This window comes from Oreochromis niloticus, linkage group LG5, assembly GCF_001858045.2.
Source record: "Oreochromis niloticus isolate F11D_XX linkage group LG5, O_niloticus_UMD_NMBU, whole genome shotgun sequence".
Lineage (NCBI taxonomy): Eukaryota > Metazoa > Chordata > Actinopteri > Cichliformes > Cichlidae > Oreochromis > Oreochromis niloticus.
Window position 1 is genome coordinate 7,809,820 of NC_031970.2, and position 27,884 is coordinate 7,837,703.

The window sequence follows — 27,884 nt, forward strand, 5'->3', positions numbered from 1 at the left end:
TTTGTAACAGAGAGTTCTCGTTCTCTTTCATGTATCTTCTGTGTGTTTATAAAGACATCAGTTCTTACATAATTTAGGTCACTTTGCTAAAAGTAAATGAAGACAGCACTCTGACAAAACTGTTGGAGACAGATTTGTTTGGGGAATTTCAGCTTGCGAAGGGCAACAATAAACCCAGCAAGATGAAGAGATCAATTCAAGTGGAAGACAACATTAAAAAAACAATTATTCAATTAGATTCAGAAGAAATATACTTACAAAAATAATGAGTTGTGTGTTGTAAGTTATTGTAATGTACGTGTACAAAATAACCATCACACTTGCAGTGTTTTAATTGTTTTATTGCTCTTTTTTAATCTACTAAATCCATTGATACAAGAAACTCATCTTCCTAATATTTATCCACAAACTTCCACTTGTGTATAAAAAATGTTAGTCTACTATTCGAATGACTGTGCAATCAGAACAAGTCAAACACCATTTTGCATATTTTTAAATATATTTATCTGCCCCATGACCTGGACCACAGTGGTAGTTAAGCACAGATGTGGTTAATTCAACCACTCCGAGTGTCAATGTGCTGTTATAATATTGTTACCTGTTAAATATTCAACAGTCAACATACAAAAAAAAAAAGTTTTATGCATTATTTTTTTTACATTAATCTGCACAGGAGTAGCTACACTGCGAGTGTATGGGTGTACAACCAGTAAGGGAATAGAGGTGAAGTCAAGTGAAACATCCTACACAATTAAATGAGCAAAAACTGGTATGTGGCGGTGGAGGTGTGGCCTGAATGAATGTACTCATCAGGGCAACGAGGGATCGCTTACATCAGAGAACAGTTTTTGTTTTTTTTTCCTACCAGCAGTGCTGACGAAATGAAATGAAAAACAGCCACATGGTTCACACACAAGTACATTAAAAATGACAGTATTTTGTCTGTTTACATTTCAATCTGTATCTTAAAGACAACATGTATAAAATCATTTTCTGGGCCACACACTGGAATTACTGCAGATAATTTACACCACGCTGCCAACATACACACTACCACAGCTTGAGGGCTGGACAGTGGAAAAAAAAATAAATAAATAAAAAAAAGAAATCATAATATAGATTTTGGGTCTGTTTATTCAATCCTGTTTATACAAATTTATTAAGACCTACTGACCTAATAATCTTTTAAAATGTGCTTACTTTCACTGGCTACGTCTTTGTTTCAGATGTCATTCACTTGTGTAACTACATTCTAAGTAAAAGGGGAAAAAATTATTAAAATGTGAATGTGAAGATCACAATTCCTCAGCAAGGTAAATTTGTTTTAAATACAAAATATATTTTTTCTTATGTTTTCTTTTCTTTTTAGCAGAACAGAGCAGTTGCCTCCTTTGTTTTAATTTCTATACCTTACCACAAGTAAAACAAATAACAAACTCTTAGTACTGACCATTGATATCAAGTGTGTAATTACTTTGGGGGGACTGTTCGGAATTCATTACCTCTGTTAAGGGTTCTTTAATTAATTTAACTCATTTGGTAGACTGGTTCCAAAAATTTTATTTAAGTGATACTTTACCTAAAATAAACTATATTTGTCAGCAGACAACATTTTGAAAAGTCATGAAATATAATACAACTGTATAAATCTGAAAGCCATACGCCCTATAAAACTAGGGGCACTTGCTATCATAATTCAGATCTTATTTCACATCTTGCCAGCAACTTCAGAAGTTCTATTGCTAGAATGAGTCACTTTTCTTTTGATTAAACTTTGGAGTATATTTACATAAACTGCCTTAGCCACAGATTAATCAGAATAGTCATTACTCCTTTTTGTTGTATTGTGGTATCATAACATCAACACACACACACACACACACACACACACACAAATATGCAATTTTTTTTTTTTTTAAAAACCTTTTTTTTTCCTTCTAAATGTGCCACATTTTATCTATTTTGTGGGAGAAAAAAAAAAGAAAAAAAGGTGGTGACCGCAGAAACCCAGCGTCAGCACATGTAATACTTTGCTCTGGGCAATTAGCAGAGATCGGTTACCATGTCATGGAAATTGTTCATTGACATTCCACGTCATCAGTAACAAGTTAATTTCAAGAAAAGCCCGTCATGTTCCCTGACTGACAAAAGCGCTGAGCATCCACGCTTAAATCTGATTTCATACAGCACAGTGTGGGAAGGTAATCTTTTCTCAAATCACAACCACATTAATTTCACCAAATATGTCACCAACTTCATATTGGAATTGAAATCAACACTAAATGGTAAATCTTATCAAAGTGTTATAAAAATGATCAAACAGCTTTGACTCTTATCTGGAAAAATGTTTTCTACAAAACGATTGCACATAAAAATACCACATCTTTTAAGAACAATCAAAGCATCTTACTGCTCACACAACAATGTGCAAAGGTACTCAGCATTTTAACTCTTTAAAATTTTAAGAAATAAACCTGTCAAAATAAGATAAAGTTATTATTATGATTTGCAAAAAGTGTTAAAGAAACTGTATAAGTGCTATGGGAGTCTTTACAGTCCGTCAGTCAATGATCGGGGGGGGGGGGGGGGGGGGGGGGGATCCATTTCATTCATAAAAAAAGGACAGATTCAAAGCCATGTGTGAACCTCTGATGTTGTTTTTAACATATCAACTTCCATCCTTTAAGACAAAATGCACAAATATGGTTCTTCATTCTCATGCATAGAACCAGAAAGTGTCTCATAAGTTGCTACTGCATATTCACACATGTAGATGTAGAAACTGCAGTCGGTCTTCATACAAGTGCAAACATGACAATGCAAGAAAGGCCCCGCCTCCATCGCCTGACAGTGGATTAGGAATGAACTGATCACCTCTTACTACAGGAAAGAGGTGAAACCAGGTTAAGAGGATTTTTAAGGTCTCGTTTGAAGCAAACTAATTTTTAACAATACAGCTTTTTCTTTATGAATATGCAATTGTGACAAACAATAAGTAAGTAATAATAAGTTCTTCCACCAGATCATAAGCAGCTTCTGACTACAAAGACAATCTGCTGGAAAGTGCTCTTGTCTGAAATGGATATGGCTCCTCCAAGTCCACCACCATCACCACCATCCTACACATTTGCACTTGTAGTTTTACTCCTGCCCGAATCCTTCTGTTTCCTCTATGGCAAACATGAGCTTCTCCTTCAACTGTTCGTAGCTCTTATAAGGAGGGAGGTCTAGACGATTAAAGCTACATAAAACAAGAAGACAGAAACAGAGGGTGGCCAGAAGTGCTCCATTAGTATTAAGTTAACATTTTCTTTCTAGGTCACTCATAATAATGACAAGTGTGTTGTGTTTGCATTTATAAATGATAACATTTGTTCAGCTGCAGTAATGTCCCACGGTACTGCGCACAGCGAAGACATCTGCTAAATAAACACTTAACGAGCAACAATGTGTTCTCACTTAGCATTATATAACAATAAACACCGACATCTTAGGCTAAAAATAAAGGAACGCTTGCAACGGTTGAATCAGAAATGACTAATAGGGTTTGGTCATGAAAGCTTAATCCCACATTAAGCCGGATAAGACACGAGGTTAAACATGAACTGAAGAACCTGTACAAATGTAGAAATACTGGTCTTACCATGTGTGGCTTCGTGGAAGCCAGTTTTCTTTTCCAACTTTCTCAATGCAAAACTTCTGTGGACCATTGCTTCCTATATTAATCAAAAATAAGGATAAAGAGATTAAATATGATTTTGATATCACATACTGTTTTATACTACTGTACAAATGTCATGTGTCTGTTCACTGTGAATACCCATTAGATCAGCGAAGCCGCCCACGGGAAGACGACAGGTTCCTGTGACAAACTGCAGAAGTCTCATCCTTTTTTCGTTGTCCATCTCCTTCACAAACTGTTAACAGACAGTTTTGTGTTAACACCAGTATCAGGCTGATATCCGTACATTACAGTGATACTAATTTTCCATTTGTTGTTTTTCAGTTGGAAAAAGAAATATTCACACTGAATTAATCAGCTGCAGCTGATTCAATAACATATCATCATTACTATTATTATTATTATTATTTTTTAAATTACCAACCTGCCAGAACCACATTATCTGCTTGCTAGTTCGGGCATAATGTCTATAGATTGTGTTTCTCTGCCAGTCCACCAAGTCTATCTCCTGCATACCGCACAGCATCACCTACAGACAAGAAAGGGACATTTTATAAATAAGCCCAACATTCATGTTAGTATTTATTTTCTCTTATTTTTTAAATCCATATTGTTACAGAATCCCTGTAGTATTTAAAGGACCAGTGCTACCTCAAACACTTGTAAAGGTTATAGAGAATCATCTATTGACTTCAGTACCTCTAATTCTCTAGCATCAAAGTACTGAAGGTATTGCTGTGGAAGAACTTCATTGAAGCCCTCAAAGAAAGCCTGTGTCTGCTCCTCCACACCTCTGGATAGCCTCCACTCTGCCACTAACCTGCATAGAGATGACATAATTAAATATTAATAAATTAATATTAGCACACTTTAGAAATGTCAAGTGCTGCTTTAAAATGAATGTTATCAAGGAAAACAGAATTATTTTGTTTAAACATGACATGTCCGAATTGACTGACTGTTACGCTTGTTTACCATGTAATGTTATGGAGCATGTAAAAGTAGCAAATGAATATGGATGGTAGGTAAGAAGTTGTACCTGATGTATTCCTCCTTATTTTCTTCAGTTACTAGAATGTTTCCTCCATCTGGTTTAAGCTCATGTGTGGTGACCTCCCCGAGTATCTCCTTGTCAACGGAGAAGAACATCTCCAGACCGCATTCCTCTATATTATTGTCCCTACAAGCAAGACAATGACAGTTACTGTCATTACTGACAATGTTTAAAAAAAGAAGTTAGCTATTATGTCTGCTCTAAAGTTCACTATAGAGTCCTATACATTTCCACAGTGAGTGACAAATTACAGGAGCATATAAATCATTTACTCAAATGATGCACACGGCCTAATTTGTCCTCTCAAACTCTTAATTTGTGTGCATAGGTTATCAAAACTTAGTATTTAACAATTTTTTTTTTCTCTCTCGCTCTTGACGAAGGCGGTCGCACTTTTCTCCTCCTCCTCTCCCTTAGCTTCCCTGCTTAGCCTCTTGTGTCCTTGTCTAGTCTCGTGTTTTTTGTATTACTTTTCCCTGGAACACTCTCTCACAGTCTGTTCTCTAAAACCTAAAAGAGGAATTATGGATTTGATCAACTGGTCCCTGAATGCAATTGACACCCTTTTCTCAACGAGAAGTCTGGGCTTGGGTGAGCCTGAGTGCTGAATCTACCTATTCGGAACCATGATAACAGGGTTCTTGCTGATCGGAGCTGGCTTGGCCCTGGCTTATCGAAGAATTAAGAAAGCGGAACCGGCTGTTCAAACCCCCACAAGGCTGCCCGCTGGGATTGAAACGATGGGACGAGGCGTGAGTTTCTCAAAATGGGCTCATTGAGTGCAGCACGGATAAGATCTTGGAGAAGCTTACGGCTGCCGTGAATACTCAGAACAAGACCTCTGAGTGCAAACTGGATTACATCTGGAGGGGCTCGCTCGGAATAACACCTCTGAGCGCAAATTGGATCACATCTTGGAGAAGCTCACTGCGGTCATGAGTTCTCAGAATCGGCTCTTTGAGCACAAGAATGACAACATCACGGAGCGTAAGGTTGATAACATCATGGAGAAGCTCACGGCTCTCCAACGGGAGATTGAGAGACCAGTGTCGGACTGTTAGAACAGCTTTGAAATTCATATTAATTGCTCGCACTAAAGTAAAAAACACCAAAATCTGTATTCACTTCATGCGGCTACCCCTTCGGCACCAGCTGCGGTCTCAAGGCTGGAGCTGAACAACAACACCCTGATAATGGACTGTGTTTAGACTGTTCTTCCCATTCTATGCAAGGCCACCTGGGTTGGCTGGAAGACTGTTTACTTAGCCTGGCAGGGCGAAGGACACTGTCTCAGCTGAACTCTGGACACACACACACACGCACACAGACATATGTACACACGCACACAGACATATATACACACGCACACAGACATATATACACATGCAGATGTACACTCATCTCCCCTCCAAACGCCTTCGACGCTTATTCCCTTCCGATGCTGATGGTGGATCAAGGAGACCAGTGCTTATGCTGCAGGCCCGGATGTACTGTCTACACTGGCTGTCTCTCACCCTTTACCCATCCCTGTTGCTTGTCATGTGTTTCTTTGGTGTAGTGCTGGGCAATATGACGATATATATCGTGTGGACGATAGAAAAGTGTCTATCGTGCCATTTGTCTTCTATCGTTTATATCGTTTCTAACCCGAATTTGACAAATTATTACATAAAATATATCATTAACCCTTTACAACCGGTCGGAGCAGGCAAACTCCGTTTTCCCTAACTATTTTTAAATCCCTGTAGAACTGTAACCACGTAAGGTAGCGCAATAATGTTTTTTTTGCATATGAAACCGTAGGAGTTGTACTTACATCTTATTCCATTAGCTTGCCCTAGGTCACGGTTTCCTTCCACATATAGCTTTGCAAAAAATTGCATAAAAAGCACTTCCAGCAACAAAAACATAATATTCCAGAAACAGGCTTTGCCGATCCGATCAGCTGTTCATAACACTTCCTACGTTGGAATATAAGTCAGCGCGAACTATCTTATGTCCGCCATTACCTGTCCGAAACCGGAAGTGACATCATTTTCGCGGAAAATGTAGTTTTTTAAGCTTCAAAGTCTATGTTGGTATTTTTAAAAGTCATGTTTGACTTTATGCTCTTCTGTATCGTTTCTGGGATGCTTAGAAGTCAAATTGCACTGTTGGAAATAGTTTATTTTGATGCACATGTTGTGTTTTTGCAAATTTGCATTTATTTATTTTCATTTTTCCTGTAGTATATAAAAATTAGTGTATCTCAAAAATAAAACTATGAAGACACTCAAAATAAATAAATGTAAAGATAAGCTCTGGCGGACTTGGTTCTATGGTAGGTCTTAAAGGGTTAAATAGCCTGTGCAAATATATTAATGTTGTCTTCTCACTATACACACTCTTAACTTTATGCAAGAGAAAATAAAGTATAAAAAAATGATTTTTGTTGCAAAGAAACTCTGTCTTGTGGTTTCGCAACATGGTGCTGCTTTACGTGCACCCGGATTTGCGACATGCTTTACAGTAACTCAAAACAAAGACTGCACCCTCTCCACTCGCTGTTTAAAGACTGCATACTTTCCAGATGACCACAGGTCAGGTGGTATATCGTGATATATATCGTTATCGTGATATAAAATAATTCATATCGTGATAAATATTTTTTCCATATCGCCCAGCACTACTTTGGTGTATTAAGAGTTTTTTTTCATGTGCTATGTGCAGAGGTGTTTTTTTCTGTTCTCAAACTGATCTCCCTATTGGAGCTCAGTCTGGGGGGAGTTATTTTTTCTCCTTATCTTTCCTCATGCTGTGCTTTTTCCATGTTATACCCCTCTGACCTGTCTTCCCCATGTGATGTTTGTGTAATGTATGTATGGTCGGAAGGGTAAGACGGCGCTGGCACGGCTGGCAGCCTTAACCCAATTTCCCTCGGGATGAATAAAGTATGATCAATCAATCAATCAATCAATCAATAATGTTGCATGCAAACATATTTAGGAGATGGAAATAATTTTTTTTAAAGCAGCCCAAAGTCTATGTATATATCTACAAATTTTGGTCCACCTATACCAACCCAACAAATCTCAATGTAAAATACATCGAAGTCCTTTTAGTCCGTCATTCACACCACCCACCACAAGTCTAACTCAATTATCATGTACATCAGAAACTTACTTGATCCAGATGAGTGAATTATAGAATTCTGGATCTATGGACTCCAGGTCTTTCAGACCCAGAGGTTTGTTCAGAATACGTTTGTAAAAGGGCAGCGAGAAACCTGTGTCGATAAATTTGCCATGGAACAAGGCCTGGAGAGACATAAAATGGAAACGTTTTGAAAGCAAATTAAACAAAACAACAGATAAACAGAAGACATTTATCTCACATTTGAGATTTGTAATTTTATAGGAGAAAGTCAAACATATTATTCTGTAAAGCACATCTATGAGGTATATTTCTCTTTTGAAATTTAATTCAATGATTAGATTTGAGCTCTAATCATCTATTATTGTGATTAAATTGCAATAAAAGACAATGGCATAAAATATTGCATGATCCACATAAAGTAATTAATGTGTTACACAATGTAATAATATAGTATGGCATAATAATATGGCAGGATATAGCAATGACAGACCAGATTAATCATGCACATACATTTAGTTTCAAAAGTAATGATTGAAACTTATTAGTAACAACTAAGAGATGGTGCACATACCATGGCAATAAATCGCCCAATGAACTTGAAGTACTTGAGGTGATCAGGGTTGATGTAAGAGGCAGGGTTGATCTGAAGACAGTAGTTGTCCTTGCCAGCATACTCAAACAAACAGTACATCGGATTCAGCACCTCATGAGACAGCAAGAAGAACCATTCCCTGAAAATATGCACAAGTGGTCAAACTGGTTGAGTGGGGTAGTTCTTTTTAAACTAGATTTTAATGACAAAATCATGAGTTTCTACTGTTTGTGTTGTTATTTTAGCAACAGGGTGGTGCAGCTTTTACTTTGAGATTACCTGGCCACACCTCCATAGTCCAAGCCTTCCTCGCCAGGGAAGATTATCCAAAGTCTACGCCTAAGATCTTGTGGGTGGAAACTCATGATCTAAGAATGAATTAATTACACATCTCAAGCACTGACAAGACAATGTTATTAAATATAGAAATGTGGTGAGAAGACAGTACAACCAATTAAAACAATTACCTGCTGAAATGAATCCTCAAACAAAGTTTTGCGTGAAACTGTAATTTTAATGTGCTGAGGCATCGACAGTTGCTAAGCGGAAACAACACAAGTAAACAATGTAAATAATTGGTTTTAAATACTCTGTCTACTAGCAAAATCATTTACACTTTACTTTGCATTTAAGTAATTATCAGTATTAAAAACAAGAAGAACATAACAGCATATGTAGTAAAACAGTATGATATGCTGAAAGCACATACCTGACACCAGAATCTGAAGTATTGCACTTTGGCTTTGAAGTCCCTGACATAAGTTATCTGCGGCCCGTTCTCACTACAAAAAAGACCACATTAAATTATTGTCAAATAAAAGTATCAAAATACATTTTGATAACACGTGCTTATATTCATCTCTGGACATTCTGAGCATCCTGTTTGTTTTCTTTAGCAACACCCAGGCTTTGTGGTCATGATCACTTGAGATTATAAGGCTCATTTGATTTTACACCAATCACTGATTTAAATATATTCAGGTGTGCACTAATCAATATTCTCGACATTTGCAATTTAGTGTGGAAAGAGTTAGATAAGCAATCTGGAAAAAGTTCAATCTCAATTTCTAGGGACTAACAAGAAAAAAATGAAATTAAAATAAAAGAACACAATTCTAAATGAAATGGATGGCCGCAGCCATTCAGGCACACACTAGAGTATGACAAGTTTTAGTCACACAAAGAATTAAACCCACTACTGTTAAAGAAGAGGGCAGCAAACACATATACACATTTTGTAATATTAATGAGACTTGTGTTTCACACCTGTCCCATTTAAATTGAACTCTGTTCACCCCCACCCCCCCTTTCATGACGCTACTGCTTAAGAGTACAGCTGCTAGCACAAGATACTAAAACTCACAGTGAGGATTTCCCTGTGCGAGGGTCAATGTAGGTTGTTGTTCGCCTATTGTGATCTACAAAGTAGGGAATACCATCCACAGTGAACCTCATCTCCCAACCCTCTGGCAGAGGCTTGTCATTCAGCAGCCTGGATAAAGTTAAGTAAGCACAGAGAAATGCAACCAATTAAAAGAAATCTTTTTCAAAGAAACATAAAATGTATATTTTAAGTTAAATGAATAACAAATAATAAATGGAATCAAAGATTTAAAAACTCGCCCTTAAAAGCAGGGTTTCCTCCATACTACTTAACTGTGATTAGCTGGTTACAAAAAAAGCATTTAGACGGAAACCCTTCCCTTTGTGTATCCATAAACCATTAACTTAAGAGCACTTAGTGGTCAATAGCAAAGACTTTCTAAAGGACCTATCCAATTCCAAATCTGTCAAAGATGTCTGAATCCAGTCATTATGTTCTACACATTTAATCCAGTTTCACAGTTGTCAGATCATCTGCATCCAATTGCTGTGCCACTGTTGACCTGTTCCAAACTCCAAGCTCCTAAGAGGTTAGGGCAGTCTTTCAGGGAGTCCTGCATTGGAAAGGATTAACCTTCTACATTAATAAATTTGATGGCTGAAACACGGACCTAAAATGTGTCACTCCGAAATTTGGGCCTGCCAAGAACAAAGTGACATTCCTTTCACTTCTCACTTTATTCTAGACATATCAGCGCTCCCTACAGTCAAGAACACAAAATACACTCACCCTTGGGTCCTTGGGTCTTCCCACTGTGTCCTGCGAGTTGGGTGATGGACAAAATACACTCTACCATTGGTGTCAGTTCTCTTTTCTTGTGAAAGAGAAATAAACACATTTCATTTATTTATCATGTCAGTAACATCAGCTAAAACACTTGTTTAATCTCACTGATACTTACCCCATCCGTGAGGCAGAGGTCCTAGTGGGTCAAACTCTTTACTGGCTGTGGCTGCAAACTGATCTTGAAGCTGAGCCAGAAAGAAAAAGTTACAAATGTCAAGTCTGCAAAAACATCTGTAAAAACTATTTTTGTCATGGTCTGTTTAAACACAGTTTAGACTTAAAATCAGAGAAGAAACTGACCTAAGAGTATTTGTATGTTTATTTCCATCAGGTGCTTAAAGCTTTTTAGTCACGAGACTTAAAACATACTATCTGGACATTACAAACTCATGCAGCCTTACTTGAGCTCTTTTCACGCTCAAGAGCTACATCAGACTACAAACTCTGCACTGTCACTTCATTTTAAGGAGAAAGATGTTCCAAAGTGTTTCCAAGCCACAATTATTGCAATATATTGTTCAGCATGAAATATGCAAGTTACACAGTAGAAGTGGAAAACTGAAACCTTAAGTGCTTATTCATTAGACTGAAGGTGTTTAGTACTTAAAAGTTAAAGTTCTTTTTTTATTTATAAACTTGAATTTAAGACGTAAAAGGACTGCGCAGTATAATTTGTGTATGATGTGGTAAAAGTACACCATACACAAATTATTTTATAGATCAAAAACCATGTTAGATGGGATCTTTGAGCAAATCAAAAGAAATACATCTTCAAACTGTTCTTCATGTGTAGCCTGAAGCACATTCAGTGACTGCTCTCACCCCATATATGAATCTCTGGTTAAACTGCTGCATGGCTCCCTGGAGCTGGCTACGCTGGTGCTGCCATTCCTCATAGTTACGCACTGACTCCTGTGTGGGTCTTTGCCATGTAGTAGTTCGGGTTATGTGGTCAACATAGTAAACTCTACCCATTGGATCCACTCTGCGCTCCCATCTGCATAAAAGGAGAGCAAAAAAAAAAAAAAAAAAAGTTGTTTATTTTGCCAAGGATTTCTTTCTAGATATTAAAAAAACCCTGCACAGAATACAGATAAACATATAGTAAAAGTGATTATAAACAATGTGACATAGATAATCATATGGCACTGAATACACAATATTAAAACTACATTAATATATCTGTAGTATAAAAAAAAAATCAAGTTGTTTGGTACCCTGAAGGCAAAGGCTCAGGCCTATCCCAGGTGGTTCTTTTCTCAATGTGATCCACGTAGTATACCCGTCCATTCTGGTCAACTCTTTGCTCCCACCTGCAGAAGAAATACAAATTATAATAAACAGATTGAGAATAAGCTTAAATGAGGGGCCTATAAAACAAAATGCCGAAAGCGTTGCTCTTTACCCTGGGGGCAAGGGGCCATTGTTTATGGGAGCCACCCTGGGAATTGTTGCTGAGGCACTGGCCCCTTGTTTAGGAACACTTGCTGTCTCTGAGGAACTTGATGTTGCCGCTCTTGCACTTGATTCATTCTGCTGATCTGAACACCCACTAGCTGATGCCTGAGAGGAACCATCGGAAGCTGGGCCTTCGCTGAGTTCACTAGGAGAAGAACTGCTAGAAGAGGCTATGAAATGAGCAAGAACAACAATAGGGAACCTTCAAGTCTGTGAAAAAAATGTCCTTTCTATTTTCAAAGTATTTGTTTTCAAAAGTGTAGTGACTTTAATACTGACTGAAGTCAGTATTCAGTGCTTTAGCTAGTATATAAAAAAATAATAATGGTATATTAGACATGAGGGAGACTGAAATCACTCATGTGATGTATATGTAAGCCATTTAATCTTTGATGTCTTATTGTTTTCCTACATGGTGAAGCTGCTGGTTTCTGTCGCATAGCAGGGGGCGGTCGAGTAGGTCTAGAAGGAAGTGATGCAGTGGAGCCCCCTGGAGACCGTGAGGGAGAACTTGTACCATTGACAGCATGTACATTTGGTACAATGACCCACTCATCCGAGTCACTTGAAGGTGATGAGCCTCCGCTTGACCTACAAGTACAAAATACTTAATATTTGAGTAGTTTGTCAAGACCAAAGATTTAAAATGTTTATTTAATCTTACAAAACCAATGTCCAAATATTTTAATGCAATAGTATCTTAAGATCATTAATTAAAGATTTACTAGACCTGTCACCAGTATCTCCATTTTGCCGTGTATTTCCATTTGGAAGAGCAGCTGGCAAGCCATAAAAACAAAAGTAAAAATTAAATTAAATTTCGAAAAAAAAATCAAGTAAAAGACAAATGTTTAATGTGACATTCAAAAATGTATGTGTAACTCCTAAGTTCTCAAATGCTTTGTTGCAAATGTAGTGACTAATGCAGGTAGATATAAAGGTTACAAGTAATGCCAAGGTCTTGTCAGGGCACAAAAAGAACACTGATAAACATTTACAACCTGGAAGCAGTTTCCACCTTGTTACCTCATTGCTATCAAAGTCATTAATAATGACTGACATGGTAACAAGCTAAAGTTATTCTGCAATTTCATTCATTTTCAAATTACAGATGATGAGTGTTCATGTTCTAAAATTGCAAATGTGGCCCACATAGTATACTGGGTTTGTGTGAGCGTGGCCTCTCACCTTGTTCTCGCTCTGCCAAGCCAAAGGTTTCTGGGTCTACCTGCATGCCATCCAGACAGACTGACAAGTCACCTACAAGATCCTGGGGGTCTCTATCAGAGCACAGCTGCAGTGTCTGCACGACCTCACATACTTAAGGGGGACAGAATACATGTCAAGTGTTAAGCAGGCACTGTAATTGCAAGACAAGAATAAAAGCAATTATTAACTATGTTCTGGTTTAATTAAAAACTGCTCCTACAAGCACATTCTTCTCCTAGTAACATTTATTACTAAAATAAACAAATACTGAAGAACAATTTCCTAAGGGGTCTCTGATTGTTATTAATCACCTGATTTTTAAAGCAGCGTTTCCTTTTTTTAGCCCAAACTGTGACAGTACGGGGCTTTGAAAACAGCAGAGCTGAAAAACTCCAGTCACATGGAATGCCTCAAAAACCATGTGCAACAAGAATCTCATTCAGTGCTTTAAAAATCACAGACAAGTAGCTCTTACACAGAATGTAGACCAGACTGTAATGTCACATGTTTTGTGTATGCTATGCACACTGACCAGGTCTGAGAAGGCATTGTATTTAGTTATAAACTCACTTCAAACACAGAAAAATGTATAGGTGATGCAGTGTAAAGTATCTACAGAATGTGCATCAATTACCAAATATAACATACGATTGTGAGACAGACAAAGAAAATGAAGTCAGAAAGTGAGTTCAAAAGTGATCTAATTTGTTATTATCATGAAATCATGAAGTCATGTAGTAACAGCTTTGTCTTTATACAATTTACAATTCTGTTCAGCTCAACTTGAAGAACCTAGAAATATTAGCTGTATACTAATTTCCTCAGAACATCTTTCCGTATCCAAAGTTAATATAGAAAATAGCAGCATAAACAAACTCTCAAGTATCCTTGTGCTACAACATTTTCACAACTGTCTCACGCATGGCTGTAGCTCAGGAGGTACAGCTCCTATTGATCAGAAGGTCAGTTGTTCAATTCCTCCAGTCTGCATTTCAAATTATCCTTAGGCAAAGTACTGAACCCTGTGTTGCACTCATCAGCATGTTATAGTGAGTGTGACAACAGCACTAGGGATAGAAAAAAGTGCCTGTATAAACATGTGGATGAAAGTGTTTTGAGTGCTCAAATAAAGTAGAAAAGTGCTACATAACTTACAGTCAATTTACCATATCATGCCAATAGGGGAAAAAAATCGACACTTAGAAAAATGAACCTACATTTCATGTCATTGGCCTTAAGGGTCTTACTGATCTCCAATGTAGCTAGACCCAACAGCATGTCTGACTTGAGTGTCTGATGGCTCCAAACACGAAATATCAGTTTGCTGAACGGTGTCACAATTCTGTAGAAAGGTGAGAAATTTTCAGCATATGGCACCAACCAATACGATACAACAGCAGAGAAATAATTGAGGTCATCTGTACAGCTTCTTAGCTTTTGTTTGAAACTCATCAAGCATTGATACTTTTTTTGGGGGGGGGGGTTCCCGCCTCCAAGTACAGAGAAAATCCAATTTATAAGTCTATGATGATTTTTATCCTCCATTATATCTTACATTACATTTACTGTCTACAATTGCAACATTCTGCTAAAATATGGACCTAAACAATTTTTTGCAACAGTTGTACTCACACTGTGAGAGCCTGCTTCCATTTGGGGCTGTGTGTGTTGTTGCATTTCTCAGTCCTCTTTGACTGGCCATCCACTGCTATTTCAACATATGGACTTGGACCAAACCAGGTCTTTTTGTTTTCCTTCAGCTTAGCTGAAAGCACTGGAAAATTAAAAATTCTAGTCATGCAAAACCAAGATTTTAAAACCACTTCCTGTAGCCCCATGCATCCTGAGCTCAACAGCAGTTTATTTCCATCCAGCTTTAAGGTATTTTTTTAAGATCAAGGGATTCATCAAAATCTAGGTTTCCATGACAGACATTAAGCATATTAATAATAATAAAAAACACCGTTAAGAATTTATCACAGTCCTCTACAGGTTTTTGTTAAATGATGAGCATACAAATTTTGTAAAAACAATAACTTACCAGTAACTTGCAACTGGGCCTTCATGGTTCATCCATAACATTAGAGCCTAAGTGGCAACAACAAATGAACCTCCAATCAATGTTATCACATATAACTTAATACTTAAAGAGTGAAAAATATAACCTGATTTATAGTCAACAGTGAGTAAGCCTTGAGGAAGCAATCTAAATAAAACAAAGAGATACTTGAGGCAGATTCTGGTATCTGGGATCATTTTTGTTGACTCAAAGATAACATGTTATCTCAATTATCACTCTAGTTAAATATTTAAATTGACTGTGGTTTACAATACACAAATAAACAAATTAAGCTATACCCTCATTAGCTTCGCAGCATACAGGCCCAGGGAAATCATTCATAACTGCTGTCCAAATCTGTCACTCATCTGTTAGAGCTTTACCAAGAGTAAATCAACAAACCACAATGCTATGTGTGCTAGACAATCAACTTTAGTAATCAAAACAGAGCCTGAACTAAATAATGGTTGGCCAGTATAAAAATTGTATTGGCATACATATTGTTCATTGTTGAGGTTTGAGATATTGGTACTGAGAAACTGAGGTTGTATGGAGTAAAATGATTTCTGCTTATTAGTTTGTGAGGTTATATATATATATATATATATATATATATATATATATATATATATATATACACATATACATATATGTATATATATATATATACATATATGTATATATATATAAACAGAAGGGAAAAGAGAGGGAGGATATCAGTCAGTAAACTGATATCTGATCTCGTTGCGCATTAGGCTGGTTTTGGTATCGGTTTTGACCTGCTCGCTGATATCTGCAAATGAAGCCTAACATAATTTTCTCACAGGTTAGCAGTAATGTTAGCCAACAGAAGATTAGTTATTAAGACTAAACAAACACTAGACTCTAGTAGAGTTTCCGTTTAAGCTGTCACGTCACCATCACTAGCCAGCTTGTAAACCGTTTCATAGCTGTAACGAAGGCGGATAAGTTCAAGAACCTGGAACTTTGCACACCGATATCCTGATCAAGGCTTTAGCTAACCATGCATTAAACCCACGCTCGAAATGCTAACACCACTTTCACTCCTTCGACTATTTAGAGGAGAAAAACTCAAACCTGTTCCCTGGAAGAACTCTAAGTGACCATACCTGATGAAAGAAGAAGATAAAGAGTGACAAAAACTTTAGTTTCAGCTATGTCTGAATGATGACAGGTAAGATAACAACATCAGCTCAGACCAGTGATCCGCTAGCTTGAACAAGTCCAGGTTTTCCGGTACAAGTTTTTTCATAATAAAGCATTGGGGGGAAGAGGCGTATTATCTGTATAATCTGATTATCTATATAAGTTATAAGCAACATTAGGCGTCAGACCATGCTAAATTTTATTATAACGTTATACACAATCAAAAACAAAAAGACAAAAATAAAACAGCGAGATGCACCAGACTATATTTGTCTTGGTATTTTGGTCCCCCAGCTTGCAACTATTATAAGTCTGGACTAGAGTAGTTTTGTCATTTGATTTCTGTCTGCAGTATTCGTAGATGTAACCTATAGGCAAGCTTTTATTTTGAAGGGATGTTGAAGCTGCTGACATCGCGATAAAAAGATAAAACAATCGTATAATTTAACAAGATACAAGATGCATTTTTGTTCCTTTAAATTTTATATTGTTTGGCAGTACATAATAAAAAAAATATGGTTTTATTTATGAAATTATTTATACATTTACTCGATGGCCAAAGTGTGGACACGCCCACGTGTGACATCCGTCTTTTTGGTCCCGTGACACGGCTGTAATTGTTAGCAGTCAGCAAGAAACGTCGCGGTGTGGTAAATGATATGTTATTTGTTCTATGAGCAGTCACTTTCGCCATTAATATAACGTCTGCTGAAGCACGATGTTATCTCGTCTACTGAAGGAGCACCAGGCGAAGCAAAATGAGCGGAAGGAGCTGCAGGGTGTGTGATAACAAAAATCGATAGTGATGGCCGCCAGTGCTAACCATTGCTAAAAACAAAGCTCTCTTTGACTTAGCATGTCCCAGCACCACACAGAGCCACCGTCCGGTGTTGATTGATTGTATCAATGTCTTTTTTTTTTTTCTCACAGAGAAACGCAGACGTGAAGCAATTGCTGCAGCCACTTGTTTGACAGAAGCCCTGGTAGACCACCTGAACGTTGGGTATGACGGTGATTCCAATTTGTTTTTGCTTATTTCTCGCTGTTGATTTTGGTTTGGTAGTAGTTAAGGATTGAAAACAGGATCTGCTGACCCTTTGGTCCCCAGAGACGAGTATGTCCCACAGAAACGTCTTGATGCATGCTCAATCATCCAGGTAAGTAAATTTCCAAAAGTTGATTCTGTTCATCTGGACGTAACGTTTTTAGTGGGAGAAACATTTCGTCACTCTTCCAAGTGACTTCTTCAGTCTCAGCTGACTGCAGGTTTCCCCAATCTTATAAATAATACATTTGCATAATGATTGAAACTAACACCACTGAAGGAACAATGGGCTGGGAGGTCAGTTCCTTCATCATAATTATGCAAATTCTCATGACCATTGATCAACAACCACTGATTAAAGCCCACTGATCAATGGCCATGAGTACCATTCACAGAGAGCTGGGGAATGGCTGCAATCACAGCATTGTAAGATGCCAAAAGATGTACCCTTAGACCCCCTTCTCAATTCAGAGATGGTCTTTCCCTTTTCATGTAAATGGCCTACTTGACTTTGCGCTCAAACCAGCGTTCCTCCCTGTCCAGGATGTGTACATCCTCATCATTGAAAGAGTGTCCACTGGCCTGTAGGTGTAAATAGACTGTGGAGTCCTGGCCTGACGAGGTAGCTCTTCTGTGTTATGCCATCCACTTCGCCAGAGGTTGTTTGGTTTCTCCGATGTATAAATCCTGGCAATCCTCCTGGCACTTAACAGCGTACACTATGTTACTCTGTTTGTGTCGGGGGACCCGATCCTTGGGGTGGACCAATTTTTGGCACAGCGTGTTTTGGGGTTTAAAAGCCACAGAGACCCGGTGTTTAGAAAAAATGCATCTCGATACTCCTGAAACATACGGAATCACTACAGGTTTTCAGCCAAAACACGCTGCGCCAAAACTTGGTCCACCCCAAGGATCGGGTCCAAAGCTCATCCACGTTTCATCACTTGGATGAGTGACGAAACGTTTCTCCCCCTGAAAACGCTACGTCCAGATGAACAGAATCAACTTTTGGAGGTCACACAGAAACGTATATTTCACGCAATCTCTCTGGAATATTGGACATCTGTGTCCTGCACCAATTGTATTATTTACTTTTAAGTGTTGCTCTGAAAGCTGTACTTGTTTCAGCACCAGTAATTATTGATTTTCTTTTTTACATTGCAAGTTTAGTCAATGAAAAGTAAGCAAGTTGTAAAAAATCCCTGAACCCAATATTAACTTTCCACATGTTGTGCTGTCTACAACCAGCATTCAAAATCTAAAGATATTTAATGTAAAATGACAATAAACTTAGAGAATATGTTACATTAAATATTTTTGTGCTTATTTAAAGTCACGTGTAAACAATGTTAAAAGTATCTTAAATTTAGTGTGATGTTAATAGCTAGTAATTATTTATTATTTTTATCCCACTAAATAATAATAATTTTTCAACTGATTACCTCGTATATGGTATGTCAGTGCCAGGCTGACACAAGTCTGTCACACACATCAGATTTTAGTCATGCTGTTTCTCCAGGCTTTCACATTACTAACCTTCTTCGGACCAAATAAATCAAACAATTTATTCTTAACAGGGTGGACATCACCTAATATTTAACACAGCCAAAAACAGTATGCTGAAATTATTAACAATGTATTGTGAAAGATGTGATGAAACCAAGACAATCAGCTTAAGAGACTCAGAGTGGGATGCAAAGACCATTATTGTTGTGCTGCTCCTGCATGAAAAAGATTAGCCACCAGACCAAAATCCTTCTGGGACAAAGAGAGATTTTTACTATATTGAGTAACAGTGTATGGTTTCAGTGTATTGAAATTGTAGCGGCTATAGGTATTATAATGCCCTAAACCTCATTATTGTGTTCTGTTTCAATTTAGAGTTGCACAGGCATATGTAAACCAGCGAAAGCTTGACCATGAGGTTAAGACTCTTCAAGTGCAGGCAAGCCAGTTCTCCAAACAAACTGCTCAGTGGATCAGTATGGTGGAGGGTTTCAATCAAGCATTAAAGGTAGGTTAAAAGGAAATGGCTGTCGTCTCTCATCATGTGCAAATCTACCATATCAGTCTTGAACAAAAGGGAGCATTTGTGGATTGTATTAGAATGTTGCAAAATGATTTTGCAGCAAACATCAGCATTTTCTCAAGGTCAGTTAGGATGGAAATGTTAAAAGAACTTTATGATATTTAATAATATTGTACTTGTAATGATAATTCGTCTGACATATATATTTTTTTGTCAGTATAATTTTTATCCTAAAATTCCCTAAAAGACATCCCCTTAAGTGTGCCAGCAGGCTAACTTCTAGCTGCAGTTCTTTGTGCAAGTGTGAGGAGTAAAACACATTAAAACTGTAACACTAGTACTATTGTACATTAAGAGAGCATTCTTTATAAGAGCAAATAAAATACTATTGTAACCTTGTGTTAAATAATGTCAGCAGTACATAAAAACAAAACTGTGTATGCATCTTCCAAAGATCTGCTCTCTCTGTTGTGCACTGGCAGTTCCAGGTCACCACATCACACTTGTGTAAAATACAAATTGGATCTGGATTGGCTTCGGAATTATTTGTGACATCACCAAGGCATTGCTCGTACAAACACATTTTAATTAGGGACTAAATCTGAGCTCAACACACTTTTCCCCTTTTGAAAAATAATCCAAAAAACACATTTTTTGAATGAAAGAGGGCTGATTGTGGGTTAAATTTGTACATTAACAAGGTTGTGAATACTAATTTTTTCATGCTCTCATTTAAACAGGAAATTGGGGATGTAGAAAACTGGGCACGAAGTATTGAGATGGACATGAGGACAATAGCAACAGCGCTGGAGTATGTACACAAGGGTCAGCTTCAGTCTGCTTGCTCATAAACCATGAACGTGTGTGTGTTGGACATTTGCAAGTGAAACTGAATACACTGGAATAAAATTTAAATCTACTTGAGTTGACCCCTATCAGCGAATATGTGTTTTGCCTTTGTCAGCAGTTTCTTTGCTTGTCTGCACTCCCCTCTAAGTTCGCCAGGGCAGCTCAGATGAACATCAGAATCCTGCTGCTTTAACAATGAAATGCATATGTGCAGAAATTATGTTGTTGTGTTAGCAGCAATGTTGGAGGTGCTTACAGATCAAGGTTGTAACAACCAAAATGGCAATAGATAAATATTTAGAATAGAATAGAATTGTTCATGTACAAATGGGGGGGGGGGGCAGGCAGGCAGTCTGAATGGCCCAGGAGAAGAAGCTGTTTGTGAGTCTGGAGGTGTGGGACCTGAGGCGCCAACCAGAGGACAGTGGGTCAAACAGGAGGTGGGCAGGGTGCAAAGGGTCACCTGTGGCCTAGTTTTTCTGAAACAGGAGAATCTGGCGATGGCCTCCAGGGGTGGAAGAGGGCAGGCAATCATTTTTGGGGCAGTGTTAATTACCCTCTGCACAGCCTTCCTGTTCTCAGTTGTGGCCCCTGCGTATCTGATGAGTGGCATAAGGCCAGCAGCAGCTCCCAGTCCAGGTTATTCTTCCTCAGGACACAGTCGTGTGTACAGAGCATACATACAGTTGGGGGCTAAGAACACAGCCCTGCAGGGATCCTGTCACTCCATGTGGTGAGTGACAGTAGGCGATAGAGGTGGGGGCCGAGTCAGACAAATTGGTTCACTACATTGCCTGATTTGTTGAATAAAAGGGGAAAAAGTTAAGTAACATTGTTGTAAAGATTCAGTTCACCCCTTTGCAATAGGTTGAAGAGGCCACAGACATAATAAACACCCGTTACCTTTATTTAGTATATCCAAAAAAAGCATTTTGTTTTATGGCTTTCTTTTCTGTGCCTGATACCTGAATGATGGTGTAGGTGTTACATGTCTATATAGAGTGAGGGCTGTACTGTCTGTTTTAGACCACATAATTTCAGATGTTGTTAATGATGGAATAATATTGTTGATGGAAAAATATTTTAATAAAGTTTAAAAATCTTCACTTGTGTTTTCTTCTTATAAAAAAATGTGTTAATTGAACAGTTGTTACATATAAAGAAATTGGGAACAAGGAAATGTGAATATTTGTATAAAGTACCTCATTTAAGAAAGAAAAGCCTTTAGGCTGCTTTTTAAGGAGATACCTTGTCAGGAGGTTCATATGCACAGCAGATGTCAGTGTTGGGTAAGCTCAGATTAAATCTTTACAACACAACTAGAGAACAAGTGAGAGTTAAAGCCTGTGAGGGTTACAAGTGGGCAGTTTCCTTTTGAAAATTACTTCAGGATCAAGAATTGTTTTTTTTTTCATAATGGCTTCAATGTACCTGTTACAAAGCATTTATAGACTTGCAACTATTGCAACAAGTTTTGATATAAATATAGTAAGTGGATAAATACCTGCCTGGCTAAGGTGCTTGGACAGTTTGTGGAATGTGTGACGTGTCAGTGAGTGTGGCTTGTGAGTTCACTAATAGTATTACAGGCAAGAAATTTACCACACGAGACTGCTCTTAATCTAATTTTCATGTAAAAAAAAAAAACGTGTGTGCGTATTTGTTCTTTTCCCACCGGCCCAAAAATTGCACAGGTCATAGAGACTGTTAAAAGAGTACTGTATGAGCTTTATTACTGATATAACTGTCAAGTCAAGGCAGTCACGGATTGTATTCGCGCTTGGTCCTACAGAATTATCACAATTTGTATAAATACTCTTAAAACAAAGTATTCATGCTGCTATAAACTAGGAACCTTCAGGCTTTGAAAATATATACTGTACGCACTTTGTGGTTCACCATTTGAAAGGACCTGATGTAACATGTTAAAATGTCTTTAAAAGGATCTTGAAATCCAAGTGCACGTCACAGAAAAGGATTTTTGTTTGTTTCGTTCCCACCACCTTTTTTTTTAAACACACCAACCAAATGGTTACGCATTGCTGGATTACCAATAGCGGGCTAGTCTAAACGGATAAACAACAGGGATAAAGCTTCTGTCCAACCAGCTGAAATAAGACTGGAGAATAACCAGAAAGGGAACGGGAAGAGGAGCGACAGCGTGTGGAGCTCCATCACTTCCCAAAAGATAAAAAGGTAGGACAACACAGTTTTGTGTTTTACTCACAACTTCAGTTTAATCAAAGAAAGTAATTAGTTTAAATGTGAATATTTAAAATTTAAGATATGCAGAAATGGACTTTTAAGTTTTATCTGATTATAAATTTACATTGATTGAGATTTAAACAGTTATTAGCATATTTAGTAAACCACATGTCATAAAAACAAGAAAACACATTTTAGAAATCTGTCAAAAACTAGTTAAAAACAAAAAAACAAACAAATTTGAAATGGGACACTAGATTTCCCTGAGAAGTCACAAAATTAATCAAGCATTTAGCATTTAGTCGGAAAATTACTGTAATTTGGCATCAAAAATAATAATATGCTTTATTATTTTTTTCTGCTTTTTTGTAAAACAGCAAATTTGAACATTTGTGGATAACCAAAATAATTATATTCTAGCATTAAAAATATCATTACGGTGAAAGAGATTGTACACACTGGTGGATTAACACTTACAGAAACATAAGAAATCAATTTGGTAATTACCAATATTGTTAATTTAGGGCAGCTGTAGCATAAACCTTGCTGACATCTTTCTTTTTGAGAGAGTGTTCTGGTTCAGAAAATGTAATTATAATTCTACTTGCTAATTTATCCCAAAATGTAACCAGATTTGAACAAGTATATAAATATTTTGGATACCTTAAGCAACAGAAGTTTTTTTGTTACACTAATAAGCCTGCAGACTAATTAGTTTTCAGCAATCCCAAGCAGATCCGTTACGGGCATTAAAATTATGTTTCAAAAACATGCCCCCCCCACCCCGACTCACTGGCTTTTACTCCATCACAAATGCCTTTTCTTTCTTCCTTAAGAGTATTATCCAAAGATTTATCACGTGCCCAAAGCAGCCAAAGCAGTTTTGTATTAGGGGCGCCCTTCTATTATGGCTGTCACTGAGCAAATTCATTGTGCCAAATAGCAGTCAAAAAGATGAAATAAAACAATATAAAGCTTCAATAAAAACCTAGTTATTGTGGAATTGAGATTGGTTTTGCAACATCCCTGAAACGTATCAATGTATTTCTGATTTACATTCTCTTCTCTGAAAACTGTATTTGAGAGCTTTCCATGTCAGTACATACTAACATGTTATTTCAGCAGGCATCAAGTTCTCACAGTGACTGAAAAACTACTTCTAGTCCTGAAGGCATCATGGATACACAGTTTGTGTATGACCTTTTAGGGTAAGAAATACCAAAACTAAACTTTGACTTGGGATTTCTTTGCTAGCTGTAGTCATACCTTACCATAACTTTGAACCTCCAAACTCACAGATGCAGATGTGAAAGTCAAATACTTAACATTCTCGTTACATATTCTTTGATCTCTTTTAGGGAAAATGCTTGGTTATACATCTCTGCTACCTTCATTGTGTTGTGGATTGTCGGGTGGCTCTACAGAGACAGCCTGGAGATTGAGGATTTCAAATCTAAGTATGTCTTTGTTACTGGCTGTGACACGGGGTTTGGAAACCTGCTGTGTAAGAAACTGGATCGTAAAGGTTTCCGTGTACTAGCTGGCTGTCTCACAGAAAAGGGAGCTGATGATCTGAAAAGAGTGGCAGGGCCTTATCTGAAGACTGTCCTGCTGGATGTGACCAGTCAGGATAGCATTGAAAAAGCAATGGAGTGGACCAAGCAAGAGGTTGGCGATAAGGGTGAGAGATGATTTCCTACAGTTAAATATAGGACGATTGTAGGACATTATTAGATCACACAAGGCAAGCCTGTAAACAAAACACAACATAATTTCTTCTTTCTTTTGTCTTTTATTTGCTTTGTAGGACTTTGGGGTCTTGTGAACAATGCTGGACGTTCATTACCCATGGGTCCATCAGAGTGGATGAAAGTGGAGGATTTCCACAGCACACTGAAAGTAAACATGAATGGAGTGATTGCCATGACAATGACCTTCCTGCCCCTCATCAAACAGGCTCGTGGCCGTATTGTAAATGTAGCATCAGTGCTTGGTAGGGTGGCAGCAAATGGTGGTGGATACTGCATTTCCAAGTTTGCAGTAGAATCTTTCTCTGACTGCCTCAGGTAAGACTCATTTAAAGGGCTGCTGCAACCATATATATTATCTTAAGGACCCAGTTGGTGCTTTCGTCTTATTTAGAAAGACAGACAGTGTATCATAATTAGAAAGTTAGTATGGGTGATAAAGTTTTATTACATTTTCAGTGATAAAAAAGACCATCAGTAAATTACAGAGTGCACTAAAATGCACACCATCCAACGAATTGTACAAATAGACCAAATTTGGCCACAGCGTGCCTCAGAGAAGGATTTTTGGTTCTGAGGCCAAATGGGGGGAAATGTTTGTCACCCTCACTGACTCACATAGCTACATTAACTCTCTTTTTCTGCCAGGTATTTGATTATGTTTTCATTAATGACAATGAAAAGCTTGCCGCCTGTGTTATAGAGCTAGCACTGAAACCATCTAAATCTAAAAACCTGAATATTAGTTGGTAAGTCGAAACTCAAGACTTTACTAATATTCAGTAGGACATTCAATAGCATTTTATAGTAATAGAATACAATGTATCAGTTATAAACAGACATAAGAACTCATTTGCACTCTCAGAAAATCATGAAAGCCCGCCCTCTAAGGGAGTACTAATGACAAATAGAGATTTTTAAACTCATTTGTTGGCTTAAATGCAAATGGCCATACCATTTGGCCATTTGATTGACCTTTCATGATCTACCAATCCAAATATTTTTATTAATATCTCACAAATAAACTGTAAAGCAGATATAAAGCAGGGCATGTTAGAAAGTGGTACTCAAAATTAGATGAGGTTTTGTTATTACTATGAAAAAGCAACACACAGAGCATATCTCTGTTTCCAGGAGAGACATCCACTACTTTGGAATTAAGGTGTGTATCGTTGAGCCCGGGTTTTTCAAGACTGCAGTAACAAGCCTTGAACCCATTGAGAGGGAGCTCCATCGCCTGTGGAACCAACTCAGCCCTGAAGTAAAGGCCAGCTATGGAGACAAATACCTTGATAAATGTAAGTACAATGGGCTGTGGATCATCTGAAGCATTTTATTGATGCAGAATAGGTCAGTTGTGTCACATTCTTACTGATTTGTTTTTTTTTTTTTGCTTTGATACACTAGGAATGAAATGTAACTGCTAATTTTAGATATAAAAGGTTACCTATTGAGAAATGACTGCCAAGATTCATACATAACATTTCAATCCAAAAATATGTTTGTGTGCTTTTAAAAAAAAAAGTATTAAAATAAATCAGGGAACATCAGACTAAGCATGAAGGATTCTCGCAAATTGCAAGTTTATTGTGACTTTAAAAAAAAATCACAAATCACTATCTGGTCACGATACATAATTCTCTTTTTAAGATATCAAGACACAGCGTTTGATCATGAATGCCGTCTGCGACTCTGACCTCACTAAAGTGACCAACTGCATGGAGCACGCTCTCTCTGCTGCCTACCCTCGCACCAGATACAGTGCTGGCTGGGATGCCAAGCTTGTCTGGATCCCCCTCTCTTACATGCCTTCCTTTGTAGTTGATATTGCACTGAAGCTCGTGCTTCCACGTCCTTCAAAGAGCGTCTGATTTGGGATGACCTACTTTATGTAATTTTGACGCAATAAGGAGGCTGACATTAAAAAGTTTTTTTTTCTTTTAAAAATTATCAATTTTTCTTATCAGAGTTGGCCATGCGATGATAACATGATAACTTTAGAAATTACTGTTATTATATTTATAAGTGTATACCATAGAAAAGTTTTTTTTCCCCTCTGTAATGTCTGTTTGACACTTCCAGACAACATAAAAAATATTCATACAGTTTACTGTATACGTACTATTCTGTATGTTGGGTGTTTTGACGCTATTGTTTATGGTGTTTGTTATGGATGTTGTTCACCATGGAAGCCTGAATCAAGAGCATTTTAATATTAAGAAACTGTGTTTGTCAGAATGCAAGGACGGGCATGCTGCTGAAACGGGAGTGAGAATGGGCTGCTGTATACAGAAATAAAATAAATAAAGATTTGCTATGAACCAATATCTACACGCTGAGCTACAGTTATGGGCAACATGAACACGGCAGTTAAATGAGAAGAAATATGCATATATGAAGACTCATGCACTGTATGTGTGTGATTGCCATGTTTTTAAGTTGTGTATGACTGTATTATTGTTGGATCTTTAAATATTAATTACATACCTACATATACACACTACATATCATTTACATTGTATACTATTTTGTATACTTTCTAAATGCAGTTCAGTAGATCTGGAACATTTTCAACTGACAGAGATGGAATTAATTACTTTGATGGAGGGACATTATTACTGTTTTATGTTTTTTTAAATGCAAAGAAGCAGAAAACAAAAAATATGTTTCACCAGAATCTGGTTCGGTATTCTACAGAAGCATAGAGCTGCCACCCAGGCAAAAGAAAAGTAGAGCTATATCACGTTATAACGTGAAAAGTTTCTTGTTCTAATAATATACTTTTCATGTTTGAACAACATAAAATCACGTTATTACAATATACATAATTATCATAATAACGTTATAACAAAAAACCTTTCACGTTCTTACTATATAAATATTGTACGAACGTGATAATTATGTAAATTGTAATAACGTGATTTTATGTTGTTCACGTTGTAACGTGATATGCTCTATTTTTCTTTTGCCTGGGTGGCAGCTTTACGCTTCCGTAGTATTCTGGCACATTGCTACCCAACTGTAAGTTTACACCACATTACATCAACCCTACTGACTGGAAAATCCACCAGGTGGTGCTAAAACATCGCATGAAAGTTTGAGAAGTAAAGTGCTTAAAAATTCCGTACTATAAAAATCACATTTATTTCCATAATGTGGCAAAAGCAGTTAAATAATGTGTGAAATATTGATTGTTCTTTCTTATGCATGTTTTAATACTACAACAGCTTTGGCGATTCAGATTCAGAAATTCATTTCTAGCTTCTGACCGGCTCCTGTGCAGACCCTGTTGCTTTCAAATGCTCCATGTAAAACTTTAACCACGCTTTCAAGCGAGTATTTGTGGGGTTGTGGGTTGTGACACATTCTAGGCTGTTTTAATAATATAAAACTTTTTCTTGTTGTACTGTTTAAGTAGCCCCGATCTATATATATTTTAAGTTTAATATTTTTTTTCCAAGTAAATGAACTGTACTTCTTTA

General features: G+C 37.4%; 3 protein-coding genes across 5 annotated transcripts; 2 read left to right on the forward strand and 1 right to left on the reverse strand.

Moving 5' to 3' along the window:
- Positions 1-470: 470 nt before the first annotated feature.
- itcha (itchy E3 ubiquitin protein ligase a) lies at positions 471-16,627 on the reverse strand. Of its 2 annotated transcripts, none has more exons than XM_003456113.5 (24): positions 16,490-16,627; positions 15,342-15,388; positions 14,933-15,074; positions 14,518-14,642; positions 13,280-13,411; positions 12,822-12,870; positions 12,504-12,682; positions 12,039-12,261; positions 11,851-11,946; positions 11,456-11,630; positions 10,749-10,818; positions 10,577-10,661; positions 9,827-9,955; positions 9,173-9,245; positions 8,931-9,002; positions 8,743-8,831; positions 8,443-8,602; positions 7,899-8,032; positions 4,722-4,862; positions 4,382-4,502; positions 4,107-4,211; positions 3,821-3,917; positions 3,644-3,716; positions 471-3,241 (listed from the first exon to the last, which is right to left on the reverse strand). In XM_003456113.5, exons 2-24 carry the CDS (start codon positions 15,364-15,366, stop codon positions 3,142-3,144), a joined length of 2,595 nt encoding a protein of 864 aa, XP_003456161.2. In that variant the 5' UTR covers positions 15,367-15,388; positions 16,490-16,627; the 3' UTR covers positions 471-3,141. The 2 variants fall into 2 exon arrangements, with proteins under 2 accessions (XP_003456161.2, XP_005460867.1); XM_005460810.4 differs by having other exon boundaries at positions 16,458-16,612.
- A 471-nt stretch (positions 16,628-17,098) lies between these two features.
- On the forward strand, positions 17,099-21,555 carry bloc1s1 (biogenesis of lysosomal organelles complex-1, subunit 1). The gene is made up of 4 exons (XM_003456089.5): positions 17,099-17,305; positions 17,457-17,529; positions 19,453-19,585; positions 20,341-21,555. The coding sequence occupies exons 1-4, from the start codon at positions 17,245-17,247 to the stop codon at positions 20,449-20,451; spliced, it is 378 nt and encodes a 125-aa protein (XP_003456137.1). The 5' UTR covers positions 17,099-17,244; the 3' UTR covers positions 20,452-21,555.
- Positions 21,556-22,200: 645 nt separating this feature from the next.
- rdh5 (retinol dehydrogenase 5 (11-cis/9-cis)) lies at positions 22,201-26,727 on the forward strand. 2 transcript variants are annotated; one of them, XM_003456090.4, is made up of 6 exons: positions 22,201-22,645; positions 23,777-23,862; positions 24,013-24,335; positions 24,462-24,720; positions 25,537-25,700; positions 26,053-26,727. In XM_003456090.4, exons 2-6 carry the CDS (start codon positions 23,831-23,833, stop codon positions 26,271-26,273), a joined length of 999 nt encoding a protein of 332 aa, XP_003456138.1. In that variant the 5' UTR covers positions 22,201-22,645; positions 23,777-23,830; the 3' UTR covers positions 26,274-26,727. The 2 variants fall into 2 exon arrangements, with proteins under 2 accessions (XP_003456138.1, XP_005460873.1); XM_005460816.3 differs by having other exon boundaries at positions 23,780-23,862.
- The last annotated feature ends 1,157 nt before the right edge of the window (positions 26,728-27,884 follow it).

What these genes read in the sequence shown, in the direction of transcription:
- itcha (XM_003456113.5), bottom strand. Translation starts at nt 15,366, where the DNA reads ATGAAGGCCCAGTTGCAAGTTACTG. An exon ending in ACCTCTGCCTCACGGATGGG is followed by an intron (nt 10,662 to 10,748) that starts GTAAGTATCAGT and finishes CTCTTTCACAAG; the next exon opens with AAAAGAGAACTGACACCAAT. An exon ending in TTGAGGATTCATTTCAGCAG is followed by an intron (nt 8,832 to 8,930) that starts GTAATTGTTTTA and finishes ATTCATTCTTAG; the next exon opens with ATCATGAGTTTCCACCCACA.
- bloc1s1 (XM_003456089.5), top strand. Translation starts at nt 17,245, where the DNA reads ATGTTATCTCGTCTACTGAAGGAGCACCAGGCGAAGCAAAATGAGCGG. An exon ending in TGAGCGGAAGGAGCTGCAGG is followed by an intron (nt 17,306 to 17,456) that starts GTGTGTGATAAC and finishes TTTTTCTCACAG; the next exon opens with AGAAACGCAGACGTGAAGCA. An exon ending in GTTTCAATCAAGCATTAAAG is followed by an intron (nt 19,586 to 20,340) that starts GTAGGTTAAAAG and finishes TCATTTAAACAG; the next exon opens with GAAATTGGGGATGTAGAAAA.
- rdh5 (XM_003456090.4), top strand. Translation starts at nt 23,831, where the DNA reads ATGGATACACAGTTTGTGTATGACCTTTTAGG. An exon ending in TCTTTCTCTGACTGCCTCAG is followed by an intron (nt 24,721 to 25,536) that starts GTAAGACTCATT and finishes CTCTGTTTCCAG; the next exon opens with GAGAGACATCCACTACTTTG. An exon ending in AGACAAATACCTTGATAAAT is followed by an intron (nt 25,701 to 26,052) that starts GTAAGTACAATG and finishes TCTCTTTTTAAG; the next exon opens with ATATCAAGACACAGCGTTTG.